We start from the raw sequence: 16,033 nt of genomic DNA, 5'->3' as shown, positions 1-16,033 counted from the left end.
ACATGACAGATAATGCATGTATTAATGTAACATACATTTAGTCTGAAAGACTAACTTTTCCTGTGCTACCAAATTTTGTATAGATCAGATAAAAAAATCTGAAAGTATAAAATGGGTTGCTTGGTTCACCTTCATTTGGTTTTCACAAGACAATAAAAGCTAATTACCCCACTGAGTGGTTTACACTAAATCATTATCACATTCCTTCAAGAATAAAATAAATTCAGAAAAAAGACAATTACAGATTAGGAGATGGTGAAAGGAGTAAAACAATTTAAAATTTTAAAAAATTGAAATAAGGGTTATACTTTAAAAAGTACATGAAACATACCTAACATGTAAGTGGCTCCTTCATCTCCAAATCCATCATTTTGAAAGATAATTTTATCACCTTTTAATGTAAACGTGTCTTTCACAGCATTAGACTTATTATTTTCGGGTGTTTGAGCAAATATAGATTCACTGGTGCTCATCAGATTGTCGTCCAATATGCCATTATTGCTTAATGTTCTATAATCAGCACCTGGCAGGAACAAAAAGTATTTATAAAATTTTGTTTTTATTACAAAGCATACAAGCAACATGGTGAAACCATTAGCAATTCTAAGGAGAACACAAGAATTTTCTTCACTTGAAAAGTTCAAGTGAACTAACAATAGGCTTAGCATTGAAATTAAGCGCTCACACTTGCAGTATTACATCCAGTTTTAGTCTCCTTAAATAAGGAAGGACATACTTGTTCACAAGTGGATACAACAAAAAGGCCTCGTTTCTAGGCTGAAGGGATTATCCTATGATCAGAAATTGAAGAGACTGGGTTTATATTCCCTAGAATTAACGAATCACAAGTGATTTAACTGGAACACAGATTCACAAGGGGATTAATAAGGTATGTGCTAAGAAAATGCTCCCCTTGCCTGGGGAAATTAGTATGCATCACCAGGGTACACAAACACCAAATAGCCACCAAAAGACATGACCCACTATCACTAGTTTCCATACATACACACAAAAATGGACACCACTTTGACTGGAACAACACACATCCTAGGACAGGCAAAACAAAGACATGCATGAGAATTCTTAGAGGCATGGCATTCTAACCAGAACTCCATCAATAAATACATAGATTTAATTCCTATCTACATTCCCTTGAAAAAAGAACCAGAAATGATAACACCCACCTTGAGAAATCAAGACTTATAATTAGAGAGGCAGGACATACCACCAGCGCTTCACCAGAAGCTCTCCAGATATTGCCTAGTATAGCGACGAAATGTCTGAAAACAAATCTTGCAGCTCAGTGAGCTAACTTACATACTTATCATCAATCTAAGCTACAAATCTCAAAAAAAAACTCACTAGTCTAATTCTCCAATTCACTGTAGATTGCCTATTCAGTCAGTCAGAACTCCTCACAATCTTTCTCCCACCTGTACCTAACACTAGTAGCTGTGCCACCCACATTTACTTCACTCAATCCTCCCTTCATTACAGAATAACGACCAATATTAGGGCTGAAAGAGCCAGGTTAGATGGTGGGGCGCCAGTAACATGCTTTCTCACCCACTTAGAGGAGAGGGTCTTGACGCTGATAGGCAAAGACCGGGACTTTTTCTGTTGTTCATTGTTGTGCTACTCTCCCACTACCCACTGTACTATTAACATATTACAACTTTAACCCCTTGGTCTCAACATTTCTCTCTTTTGTCACCTGCAGGAACCAGCAGCATATCAACTGTGTATCAAGGGCCAGTATGACATCACCCTCCTCCATTTCAGAGGCCTCAGAGGAAGCACTTCGCAACTCCTCAGATACAAAAGCAGTCCATGTTCAAATGCAACAAGATCTGGAGAACATCTAGGTTTGGGCTGACAAGTGGGAAGTAACATTCGCACCACACAAATGCCAGGCAATGACAATCTAACCCATGACAATCAATGGTATTACCATCATTGATACTACCAACATTGTGGAGGGTTAACATTGATCAAAAACTCAATTGCACATGCCTCATACACACAATGGCTACAAGAGCAAGTCAGAGGCTGGGAATCCTGCATCGCAAAACCTACCTTCCACCATCTGTCCACTATCTACAATGCACATGCAATAGAACATTCCCCACTTACCTGGACAGGTGCAGCTCCAACAACACTCAAGAAGCTTGACACCATCCAGGACAAAACAACACACTTGATTGGCACCACATTCACAAGCATTCACTCCTCCATCACTGACAATCCCTGACTTGGAAATATATCCCCATTCCTTCACTGTCATTGGGTCAAAATCCTGGAATTCCGTCTCTAAGAACAAGGTGGGCTACCTACAGCTGTAAAGGACTGTAATAGTTCAAGAAACAGCTCACCACCACGTTCCCAATAAATGCTGCTAAGTCAGTGATGCCCATGCCCCATGAGTGAACAGAATAAAAAGTGCACTTTCCTCACAAGGAGACAGGGCACTGCTATTACACACAGCTGCTGGAGCCACCACAGACAGGTCCCTTTCAAGGCACTCCAGCGGAAGCCTGCCTTCCACCTCCAACCTGTCTAGTACCCTCAGTCCTGTGGGAATTCAAGCTGAGGAGGCTGCATCTACCTTTGGGCAGGATACAGTCGTCGTGTCTGGGCTCTCTAACAACACATACACTCTGTAGTAGGAGGGGAAGAAAGAAGAAAAGTTTCTGAGGGCTCACAGGTGTCACATCAATGTAAGGAAGTGTTCATATTCATAGATATATCTTCATTTTTCATCACCAGCTGTGTGCACAAGTCTGTGTCTAGTCACAACTGCAACACTGAAGGTATCAACCCATTCATCCTCAGTACTACACAATGTTTCATGATCCAAGATGTGAAGTGAACAGCTCCATAAATCAACGCAATACAACAATAAGATCATAATATTAAGATACAGGAGCAGAGACAGGACAGTCTGACCATCAATGAATCAGTCATTGCTATTTTAGGAATTAGGCTTAATTATTCCATGTAGCTCAACATTTCTGTTACATCACAGGCATATGTGGAATTTATATCTTACATAACATGGTCAGGAGTGCTTGGGCCAAGGATTTAGAATTGCCCACAGCAGGCCAATGCTGAAGTTCACAAAGCACTTATTATTCACCTTCACCTTCAGTGTATGTGTGCCTGTAAAATGGTGTTCACTTTTGAAGGCCCTCACATCACTCAGTGAAGCCCGCTCCCTCCAAAACTAAAAGCACTTACCCCATTGTTACGACACAGCGGTGAACCCCTCTATTAATTAAACCAAACACCCAGAAAAGCTCATAACCTGATAAAATGAGTAACAGAGAACACTCAAATTCCACTACATAAAGAAAATGATATCAATTTATTCTTTATTGTTAAAAGTGAACATTAAACAACTATTCACAACTTCAAACCCCTCCTTTCTTCTAAATGCTTATTACCTGCCTCCAATTCTATAACAACATACTGTTCCAATAAACACTTATTAGAATTATATCAACTTAATTTCAAAACTTTACAGCAGCTATCATCTATAGTGTCTTTCTTCTTCCAGCTAAAGATCTCCACTGGGTCATCTTCTTTCTTTTTATTGTGAATATATTTCATATGAAAAGGTATCTTTGATAGAGAGTGTTCCTAATTTGTTTGGTCTGTTTCGATGGCATTTGTTCTGTCTGATTTTCAAAATACCTGCCTTTTTTATATCCCCAACATCGGATCGTCCCATTGGTTCGATGTTGGCAAAACAAAAATTCAAACTCGATTGAGTTTTAGTATCTTGGGGCACAATTTAAACTAACTGGTTAAAATCAAATTGTTGTCAAAACAATTCGCAATTCCAATTTCCTTGCCAATTTTAAGGACACACTTGAGGATTTATTTCACAGCCAAATGTTCCATATTTTCAATTTTCCAAAACATTCAGAGACTGCTCATGTAGGCTGTCAGTGCAGAACAGCATTCACTGTCTTAAAGCTTCAACTTCATAACATCCACACACTCTGGATACGGGGCTAGAATTTTCATTTCCATTATCAACTTGCTAACAGAATGAACATATAATTTTCATGTCAGGCGTGTATCGTTGCCTATATGAACCACTAAAACATTAATGCACAAGTTTTCTTCTTAAGGGGAACACAAATAGTAACACTAAGCTAACTGCAGGATAGTGGAAGAGAGGAGTCACTGGGATGCTGCTGCAGTGTTCTGGATCTTTTTTTTGAAACAACATTGGGCAAAGCAAGTTGTATAATAGGTTGATAATTTTTTAAAAATACTTCTATTAATCAGCTTTCTTGTCACTGAGTCAATTTATGTGAAGCCCTTCACTAAACTAAACCATTCTCAACTTTAGTGACTGGTGTTACCGTACAAACAGAATAACAAAATAAAGGTGCAAAGGCGGCCTTGCAGATCCTCTCAAGTGTGCTCTTAAAATTGGCAAGGAAATTGGAACTGCTAATGAAATACTACCTAACAAAAGCAAAAAAAGTCACTGAATCATGTTGCCAATTTTTTGTTATTACTGTACTGAAAAAAGGTGCCCTAGATTGGGCTCCATAAACTTTTTTGTTCAGTTAACTTGACATGTTAAGACATTTTAGCATTCGTACAATAATACCTACATTCCTCTTTGATTTGTATAAAAATAGAATGAACAAAAAATAATTTTGGAATGAGTTCTCAATCCAGCCACGTTATCATGCGTCTCAATCTAGTGGCTATCTGAAGAATGGTAATACTTCTGCCTGAAACCAGTGCTGTCATGGGAACATATGCATTTTAAGAAATTTTAACTCCCTGAATTGGAGGATTCACAGAAGAGTTAAATTCAGTCCTCAAAGGGACACAGATAATTTTCATCTCATTGCCTTAACAATAATCTACCACAGAAGAATGCCCACAATTTACAGGACTGACAAATTACAATGCTACTTAATTAAAATAAAAATCAAACAGGCTTTACAGTGGATGGGTGGTCTATTCTACTATATTACTATAAGGATATGAAGATGAAAATCTACACCACAATAAAAGGGAGTTGAGTCTGATTAAATTATTAAATCCATTTGATAGAGTGGGCTCCAAAGATTTTATTTCAGAAGAATATGCTCCAAAAACCAATGGCTATGAGATTAGATTTCAGTTTGAAGCGAATGCCTTGACCACTAATGACAATCAATCCCATAAGGCAATGTTGGTCACCATTTCAAGAGTTAAATGTGTGAGCAGAGTGACTTCATCCAAAGACTGCTGAGATGCAAAAGGGGTTTTCCAGAATTTCAGCATTCTCGAGCATGACATTTAATTCTGCAAATTTCTTGATTGCCACTCGGTTCCATTTGAACAGCATCCTAAAGAGAGTGAAGTCCCTCTTCTCTCAATGTAAATATTTTCTTCAGACCGAATTACCAAGAACAGAAAATCCAAAATCCGTAAACAAAAAGATAAATCATCTATTCCTTGCCTCCACTTCAAGGAAATATTTCTGCAAAATTCCAATTTTGTTGTTCTCATTCTCACCTGAACAGCTTAAAATTTTCTTTTATCTGTTTCATTCTTCCCCTCACTGTACTACCATTCCTCCTGAAATGTAAATGCCTTGGGATATCTTCAATAATAAAAGCATATCTAAGTGTACTTTGTCATTGCTACAGTTATATGATTTACAACCATTCCAGTCTAATGTCTGCCTTTCATGGCTAGAAGTAACAGCTTATTCTAAGTACAGTCACATACTCACTATATAACGTCTGGAGAAATTTCTAGCTGTAACTGTAGATCATGAGTTAGTTAGGTAGTAACTTTAAAGAGCTATCATCTCTCCTCACCAAAGCCATTATCCTGAAGAATACTGCATATATCTTCTCTAAGGGTGATCGCCTCAGCTGTGCTCTGGTTTAGTGTAAAGTGTTCAGCAACGTCAATTGCACTGGAGACAAAGTCAAATGTAATTAAATGAGTTGTAACAATAGTTTACATGCTGTATCATAAAGGGCACATTTAATTCTCCAGCATCTTCATGTAGTTTCAATGTGCAACATAGTTATTCACAATAAATAATTATATATCCTTCATGTATCTAAATTCAAGTTCTAATAGACAATTATGCTTTTGGCGAACAAGCTAAAACTAATCTTAATTTTATGTGCATAAATTTTTCAAATCCTTTTATGTTTAGCATTAGTACATATAGCACAATGATGAAGAAGTAAATTGTTTAATGTATAAGTAATAAACAGGATAAAAATTTCAGCCTAGAGCTGAGAGTTCGTACCTGGAAATCTCTGCACATAATGAACTCCAAATCTCAAACTTCAATTAATTGAAGGGAAGCATCAACATGACAGGAGTAAACTAACATACTTCCCTTCAGCAAATTCTTTTGAATAAATGCTGCAGTGTTTCACAGTTAAGTGGTAAACTCTCAACCATCAATCAAAACAGTCAATACTTAAGCTAGACCTCTTTTTATATAGACACAGTAAAGCACATTAACTTTGCTATGGTTGGAGTCTTGTGAACAACTTCCTTTTTTTTCCACAGCACTACCAAAAATCAAAATGTTCTAATCAAAACATGAAACTGGATGAAATTCTGAGGGTGGTCAAGGTGCTGGTATTCAGCTCTTAATTTTATAAATTAAAGTGAATTTGCCTATCAGTCTAGAAATGGAACAAAAACTATCTTCAAAAGGCACAACCTCTGTGAATTGGGCTTTGTGAATGTCATGATATTTATGTATCTATGGTGATAAAGCTGTGCACTAATCACATTTGAACTGTTAGCAGGTCAGCAGAATGGAACTGGGAAGCACAGGCAGAAAAGGAGTATCAACATGCTTACTTAAATCCTAAACCTGAATCAGATACAATAGTGAAATGGATGACCTCTAATTACTACAATCTCATACTTACAAGCATCTTTAAAATGTTTTTAAAAATGAATCATCATACTGACAAAAAAAAATTACCATTGGAAATTTCAGTTCAAGGGCAGCATGGTGGTTAAGTGGTTAGCACTGCTGCCCCTCAGTGCCAGAGACCCGGGTTCAATTCCATCCTTGGACAACAGTTTGTGTGGAGTTCGCACGTTCTCCCAGCGTCTACATAGAACATTACAGCGCAGCACAGGCTCTTCAGCCCTCGATTTTGCGCCGACCTGTCATACCAATATGAAGCCCATCTAACCTACACTATTCCATTTCCGTCCATATGCTTGTCCAATGACGACTTAAATGTACTTAAAGTTGGAAAATCTACTACCGTTGCAGGCAAAGCATTCTATACCCTTACTGCTCTCTAAGTAAAGAAACTACCTCTGACAACTGTCCTATATCTATCACCCCTCAATTTAAACCTATGCCCCCTCGTGCTCGCCGTCACCAAACTTGGAAAAAGGCTCTCCCTGTCCACCATATCTAACCCTCTGATTATCTTATATGTCTCTATTAAGTCACCTCTCAACCTTCTTCTCTCTAACGAAAACAGCCTCAAGTCCCTCAGACTTTCCTCGCAAGACCTTCCCCTCCATACCAGGCAACATCGCAGTAAATCTCCTCTGCATCTTTTCCCAAGCTTCCACATCCTTCTTGTAATGCTGTGACCAGAATTGCACAAAATATTCCAAGTGCAGCCACACCAGAGTTTTGTACAGCTGCAGCATAACCTCAGGGTTCTGGAACTCGATCCCTCTATTAATAAAAGCTAAAACACTGTAAGCCTTCTTAACAACCCTGTCAGCCTGGGTGGCAGCTTTCAAGGATCTGTGTACATGGACACTGAGATCTCTCTGCTCATCGACACTACCAAGAATCTTATCATTAACCCAGTACTTTGCATTCCGGTTACTCCGACCAAAGTGAATCACCTCTCACTTGTCCGCATTAGACTCCATTTGCCACCTCTCAGCCCAGCCCTGCAGCTTATCTATGTCTCACTGTAACCTACAACATCCTTCGTCACTATCCACAGCTCCACGACCTTAGTGTCATCTGCAAATTTACTAACCCACCCTTCTACGCCCTCATCCAGATCGTTTATAAAAATGACGAAAAGCAGTGGACCCAACACCGACCTTTGCAGTACACCACTAGTAACTGGACTCCAGGATGAACATTTCCCATCAACCACCACTGTCTGTCTTCTTTCAGCAAGCCAATTACTGATCCAAACTGCTAAATCTCCCACAATCCCATTCCTCCGCATTTCGTACAATAGCCTACTGTGGGGAACCTTACCGAATGCCTTGCTGAAATCCATATACACCACATCGACCGGTTTACTCTTATCTACCTGTTTGGTCACCTTCTCAAAGAACTCAATAAGGGTTGCGAAGCACGACCTACCCCTCACAAAACCGTGCTGACTATCGCTAATTATTCTTCTCTAGAGGTTTATAAATCCTATCTGCTATAACCTTTTCCAACACTTTACCAACAACTGAAGTAAGGCTCACTGTGTGGGTTTCCACCAGGTGCTCCGGTTTTCTCCCACAGTTCAAAGATGTGCAAGTTAGGTGGATTGGCTATGCTAAATTGAACATAGTGTTTGGGTATGTGTCAGTTAGGTGCGTTGTGTGCTACTAGGATTCCGAGGGGTCTTTTTAGTCTGGCTGTCATTTCTGCAGATTCCTCAAGAACAAACCACAACAAGCAGACCAAACCCTAACCACCATAACATACATTAAAGAAGTTTCAGAGATGACAGCCAGACTACTAAGACCCCTCGGAATCCTAGTAGCACACAAACCCACCAACACTCTCAAACAAAAACTAACAAACTTAAAAGACCCAGTACAACCCATGGACAAAATCAACGTAGTCTACAAAATTCCATAAAAGGACTGCCACAAACACTACGTAGGATAAACAGGAAGAAAGTTAGCCACCAGGATACATGAACACCAGCTAGCCACAAAAAGACACGACCCTCTCTCCCTCGTAGCCCTACACACAGAAGAAAAAAAACCCACCATTTCGGCTGGAACAACACATCTATCCTGGGACAGGCTAAGCAAAGACATGCCGGAGAATTCCTAGAGGCCTGGCACTCCAACCACAACGCCATTAACAAACACACAGATTTAGATACCATCTATCAACCCCTCAGAAAACGAACAGGAAATGACATCACTACAAACCCCAGGAACCCCATCCAGGACAAACATATAAATAGAAAGCAGGAGACAACAGCTTCGCTTCACTTGGAGGTCACCACTAATGATGTTACCTAGCCAGGTAATGAAACGTCTGGATATCAAACCTACAGCTCAGCGAGCAATCCTACACTCTAAACTTCAACCTGAGCTACAAACCTTCACAAACCTTGCAGGTGTATTGGAGTAGTGAGATCACAAACTGGCAGAGGTCCAATAGAGATTGGTCATGGTTCAGCAGGAAGAAAAGGTATATTGCGAGGAAGAGTTGGGGATTTGGGGGGAAAAAAAAGTCACTGGACCCAAAACATTAACTCTGCTTTCTCTCAATAGATATTACCAGGCCTGCTGAGTTCTTCCAGCAATTTCTGTTTTTGTTAAGGATTTAAAAAGCTTGTTGGCCTACAGAAATCTCTCCTGCTCTTCCTTGCCCACAAGCTGCTTTCCTGAAGCTTCAGGAACTAATTAATATCAGTTAAAAAAAGGATGTCAATACTTCCCATGAGGTACTTGCTGACTCTTCTCTTAATCCATCTCTGTTACAACCAAAAGTGGGTATGTTCCTGGTCAAGATTTATTGCATCTTAACCTCTGAAATGGTCCAAGTGTCCCTACTTTTGGGAAAGTTAATGTAAGGATTTAAATAGATTAATGGTATTGGACAATTTATGTAAGTAGGACAATTTATAAAACACTCAGTGACAACTTTGTACTTTTTGTCACCTTAAGAACTTCAACCAGCAAGTGAGTGGATAGGCTGACATGTCAGTGACAGCCAGGCACTGTTTTGCAAAATAATCTCAAAAGGATGATTCTAAAAACATGAGTGGCTTCAACAATGGCAAAGTAAGAATGAGAATAAATTAAAATGGCAGGACAAAGATACACATTGCAGTTAATGCACAGCAGATGGATCCCTTCCTCCACCATACACATTCTTACTTTCTATAATGTGGGTACTTTATAAATAATTTAAGTAACAAAGGTTAAAAGACAAAGCTGAAATATATAAAATTACAGAGAATATACTGCACAAAAACAAGTCATTCAGCCCAACCAGCTCACTGCCAGTGTTTATACTCCACTCAAGTCTCTTCCCAACAGTCCTCATCTCAATTAATCATATCCTTTTGGAATCCACTCCCACTGGGATTTCTTGTTGCTTTTATTCTGTTCGTAGTCTTGCATACATAGTCTTATACTTCTCTTCAGAAGGGTAAAAGAACATTCGCTCTGCATTCATTCATTAATTTTAAACATCACTATTGGCTTTTATTTAGAACACAAATAGAAACCACTCAAAAAACTACTTTGTATCAATAGCAAACAAAACACCTTTAAAAGAGCACAAATTTAGTTGAGAGAAATAAAATTCGAGCATCATGCACAAATCACGAGCAGGTACAGATTTGCCCAGTGTATAAAGTTCAGGGACTCACTCCACGTCAGGGAGCTGACTGGAAAATTCATGGAAGTCCTCGGGCAATGTTATGGCATTGTAAGTAGCTTCAAGGTTTTCTTCAGCAAGATCCACAATATCTGTAACAATGAGTCAGAATTCAGTATATTGATTAATTTGAGTCATTTGCAGTTTGCTTTCCTAAATTTTCAAACAACAATGCAGAAACTAATGAAAAAGAAAAGCAATGATTTAATTTCAACCCAAAAGCAATTGCTGCTAACAGTAAATTGAAATTCTACTGTTATCAATGCATCATACTGGGAGTCAGGCAACTGATCATCATTCATGCATATATAAGATGTGGTACAGTATTTGACCAAAGGATGACAATACCTAAACCCACGCCTGTCCTTCCTTCAGCTTTACACACTTTAGGTTAGATTCCCTACAGTATGGAAACAGGCCATTTGGCCCAACAATTCAATACCGACCCTCTGAAGTGTAACCACCCAGACCCATTCCCCTACACTAAATTTACCCCTGACTAATTCACCTAACACTACGGGTAATTTAGCATGGCCAATTCACCTGACCTGCACATCTTTGGATTGTGGGAGGAAACCAGAGCACCCAGAGGAAACCCACACAAACAGGAGCAGAATGTGCAAACTCTAGTCAGTCACTTGAGGCTGGAATCAAACCCAGGTCCCTGGCACTGTGAGGCAGCAGTGCTAACCACTGAGCCACTGTGCCACGTCAGAGATTCCAACAAAGGTAAATACCTCTGTGTGGAGTTTGCACATTATACACAATAGACAATAGGTGCAGGAGTAGGCCATTCTGCCCTTCGAGCCTGCACCACCGTTCAATATGATCATGGCTGATCATCCTTAAATCAGTATCCTGTTCCTGTCTTATCTCCATAGCCCTTGAATCCACTATCCTTGAGACCTCTATCCAACTCTTTCTTAAATGAATCTAGAGACTGGGCCTCCACTGCCCTCTGGGGCAGAGCATTCCATACAGCCACCACTCTCTGGGTGAAGAAGTTTCTCCTCATCTCTGTCCTAAATGGTCTACCCCATATTTTTAAGCTGTGTCCTCTGGTTCGGGACTCACCCATCAGCGGAAACATGTTTCCTGCCGCCAGAGTGTCCAATCCTTTAATAATCTTATATGTCTCAATCAGATCCCCTCTCAGTCTTCTAAACTCAAGGGTATACAAGCCCAGTCACTCCAGTCTTTCAGTGTAAGGTAGTCCTGCCATTCCAGGAATTGACCTCGTGAACCTACGCTGCACACCCTCAATAGCCAGAATGTCTTTCCTCAAATTTGGAGACCAGAACTGCACACAGTACTCCAGGTGTGGTCTCACCAGGGCCCTGTACAGCTGCACAAGAACCTCTTTGCTTCTATACTCAATCCCTCTTGTTATGAAGGCCAGCATGCTATTAGCCTTCTTCACTACCTGCTGTACCTGCATGCTTACCTTCATTGACTGGTGTACAAGAACACCCAGATCTCTCTGTACTGCCCCTTTACCTAAATTGATTCCATTTAGGTAGTAGGAGAAAGTGAGGACTGCAGATGCTGGAGATCAGAGCTGAAAATGTGTTGCTGGAAAAGTGCAGCAGGTCAGGCAGCATCCAAGGTACAGGAGAATCAACGTTTCGGGCATAAGCCCTTCTTCAGGAATCTTTCCTGAACAAGGGCTTATGCCCGAAACGTCGATTCTCCTGTTCTTTGGATGCTGCCTCACCTGCTGCGAATTTCCAGCAACACATTTTCAGCTCCATTTTGGTAGTAATCTGCCTTCCTGTTCATGCCACCAAAGTGGATAACCATACATTTATCCACATTAAACTGCATCTGCCATGCATCTGACCACTCACCTAACTTGTCCAGGTCACCCTGTAATCCCCTAACATCCTCATCACATTTCACCCTGCCACCCAGCTTAGTATCATCAGCAAATTTGCTAATGTTATTGCTAATACCATCTTCTATATCATTAACATATATTGTAAAAAGCTGCTGTACCAGTACTGATCCCTGCGGTACCCACTGGTCACTACCTGCCATTCTGAATTGGAGCCGTTTTTCACTACTCTTTGTTTCCTATCAGCCAACCAACTTTCAATCCAAGTTAGTACTTTGCCCCCAATACCATGCGTCCTAATTTTGCTCACTAACCTCCTATGTGGGACTTTATCAAAAGCTTTCTGAAAGTCAAGGTACATTACATCTACTGGATCGCCCTCGTCCATCTTCAGATTTACATCCTCAAAAAATTCCAGAAGATTAGTCAAGCATGACTTCCCCTTCATAAATCTATGCTGACTCTGACCTATCCTGTTACTACTATCCAGATGTGTCGTAATTTCATCCTTTATAATAGACTCCAACATCTTTCCCACCACTGAGGTCAGACTAACTGGTCTATAATTTCCTGTTTTCTCTCTCCCACCTTTCTTAAAAAGTGGTACAACATTAGCCACCCTCCAATCCGCAGGAACTGATCCCGAATCGAACTCTGGAAAATAATCACCAACGCATCCACGATTTCTCGAGCCACCTCCTTCAGTACCCTGGGATGTAGACCATCAGGCCCCGGGGACTTACCAACCTTCAGACCTAACAGTCTCTCCATCACCAATTCCTGGCAAATATAAATTTCCTTTAGTTCAGGTCCTTCAGCCACTGTTACCTCAGGGAGATTGCTTGTGCCTTCCCCAGTGAACACAGATCTGAAGTACCAATTCAATTCTTCTGCCATTTCTTTGTTCCCCGTAATATATTCCCCTGTTTCTGTTTTCAAGGGCCCAATTTTAGTCTTAACCATTTTTTTGCCTTTCACATACCTAAAATGGCTTTACTATCCTCCTTTATATTTTTGGCCAGTTTACCTTCGTACCTCATTTTTTCTCTGCGTATTTCCTTCTTAGTAATCCTCTGTTATTCTTTAAAAGCTTCCCAGTCCTCCATTTTCCCACTTATCTTTGCTTTATTATACTTTTTCTCTTTTAACTTTATAGGTTTCTTAACTTCCCTTGTCAGCCAAGGCCACCCATGCCTCCTCCTAGGATCTTTCTTCCTTTTTGGAATGAACTGATCCTGCAACTTCTGCATTATACACAGAAATATTCGCCCTTGTTCCTCCACTGTCATCCCTGCTAAGGTATTGCACCATTGAACTTTGGCCAGCTCCTCCCTCATAGCTCCATAGTTCCCTTTATTCAACAGAAATATTGTCACTTGCGATTGTACCCTCTCCCTCTCAAATTGCAGATTGAAGCTTATTGTATTATTATTTTCCATGTGTCAGTGTAGGTTTCCACTGCATCCTCTGGTTTCCTCCCACAATCCAAAGATGTACAGGTCAGGTGAATTGGACGTGCTAAATTGCCTGCTGGTGCGAACCCAAGAGGGAAAAAATGTCTTTAAAGAAATCCAGTAGCTAAAATTGTCGGACATTTGGGAAACCAATTCTCTGGGTTCCATTTGCCGCCTTTGCTCTGTGTGAAAATTACCTTTAGGCTAAATTCCAGGCCTTTATCACTTATCCTTCTACATAGAATCCCCTCATTTGGCCCAATGTGTCCACAGTGAGCCTCTGAAGAGCATCACACCCAGATCCACCCCCCTATCCCTATAACCCATACATTTCCTATGGCTAATGCACCTCACTTACACATATCCAAACGCTATGGGCAATTTAGCATAACCAATCCGCCTAACTTGCACATCTTTGGACTGTGGAGAAAACTGGAGCACCTGGTAGAAACCCACACAGACACTGGGAGAACGTGCGAACTCTACACAGACTGTCGTCCGAGGATGGAATTGAACCTGGGTCTCTGGCGCTGAGGGGCAGCAGTGCTAACCACTGAGCCACCACGCTGCCCTCATTCTGAAATTTCCAAATGTAATTTTTTTTGTCAGTATGATGATTCTTTTTTTTAACATTTTAAAAATGCATATAAGTATGAGATTGGACAGATTAGGAATAGGAACCTGGCTGATATTCCTCCTCTTAGCAAAGAAATTTTAAAGTCAATTATAATGCCTATGTTGCTGCTTCAGATAATGCAGCTCATTCAGCAGATCAGTGATCTAATTAAGTAACTTTCTCAATTGAATGACTTGGCTAATCACTTCCTGTTACACAAGACAAAGCTGAAGATAACATTTCCAGCAAATTATATGTGGTACATTTCAAGGATCTGGTTTAGTGTTCAGGACAATGACATTTTCCCAAAGCAGAAAAATCGTAACATCTTTCTTTTAATAATCGAAGATCAGTACCATTTTGTTATCTGCAGTGTCCTCATGGGGACCTTAATGTTTCTCTAAACATAATGAAGAGATAAGTGAGGCTATAACCAGAAAAGAGGTGGTGGCATGGCTCAGGTCGAGGCATCTGGGATCAAGGGAATCTCTGGAGGTAAACAGGGGACACAGGAGTTTACTGAAAAAGGAAATCAGAAGAAAATAGGACCCCTCAAGGACCAAAGTGGACATGTGGGTGTAGAACCACAAGAGATGGGTGAGGTCCTCAATGAATATTTCTCCTGTGTATTTACCATGGAGAAAGACATGAAGACTTGGGAACTTGGGGAAGTTAGTGGTGATATCTTGGGGGCAGTCCACTTCACAGTAGAGGTGGTGGATGTATTAGAATATACAAAGGTGGATAAATTTCCTGGTCCTGATTAAATATATCCAAGAACACTGCAAGAAGCTAGAGAAGAAATTGCAGGGACCCTGGCTGATATTTTTGCATCGTCGTTAGCCATGGGTGAGGTCTCGGAAGACTGGAGGGTAGCTAACGTTATGCCATTATTCAAGGAGGGCTTCAAAGAAAAACCTGGAAAGAAAAGCCGAACATCTGTGGTAGATAAATTACTTAAGAAGATTCTGAGAGATAAGATATACATGCATTCGGAAAGATAGGGTTTAACTAGGAATAGTCAGCATGGCTTTGTGCATGGGAGATCACGCCTCACAAATTTGTTGGAGTTCTTTGATGAAGTAACCAGGAAGGTTGATTAGGACAGGGCAGTAGATGCAGTCTACATGGATTTCAGCAAGGCCTTTGATAAGGTTCCACATGGTAGACTTCTGGAAGGTTAGATCACACAGAATCCAGGGAGAGTTGGCAAATTGGATACACAATTGGCTTGACGGTAGAAAGCAGAAGGTAATGGTAGAAGGATGCTTGTCGGACTGGAGGCCTGTGACTAGTGGAATGTCTCAGGAGTCGATGCTGGTCCCATTGCCATTTGGTCTCTATATCAATGATTTGGATAAGAATGTACATGGCACAATTAATGAGTTTGCAGATGACACTAAAATAGACAATATCATGGACAGTGAGGAAGACTATCAAAAATTGCAACAGGACTTGATCAGCTGGGGAAATGTTGTTATGGCAGCGCAAAAGAGGCCCCTAAAAAAAAACAAATTATC

At 40.4% G+C, this 16,033-nt stretch overlaps 1 protein-coding gene across 1 annotated transcript in view; it reads right to left on the bottom strand.

The window, feature by feature from the left end:
- LOC140463213 (double-strand-break repair protein rad21 homolog) overlaps positions 1 to 16,033 on the bottom strand; it is a 139,486-nt gene that overhangs the window by 96,428 nt on the left and 27,025 nt on the right. Inside the window, exons 4-6 of the mRNA XM_072557002.1 lie at positions 10,602 to 10,701; positions 5,838 to 5,938; positions 332 to 523 (exon numbers count right to left, since the gene is read on the bottom strand). Of these exons, the coding sequence (XP_072413103.1) occupies positions 332 to 523; positions 5,838 to 5,938; positions 10,602 to 10,701 (393 nt within the window). The remainder of the gene's footprint in view (positions 1 to 331; positions 524 to 5,837; positions 5,939 to 10,601; positions 10,702 to 16,033) is intronic.

This window comes from Chiloscyllium punctatum, chromosome 37, assembly GCF_047496795.1.
Source record: "Chiloscyllium punctatum isolate Juve2018m chromosome 37, sChiPun1.3, whole genome shotgun sequence".
Classification (NCBI taxonomy): Eukaryota; Metazoa; Chordata; class Chondrichthyes; order Orectolobiformes; family Hemiscylliidae; genus Chiloscyllium; species Chiloscyllium punctatum.
This window is presented reverse-complemented; position numbering and strand designations above follow the sequence as displayed.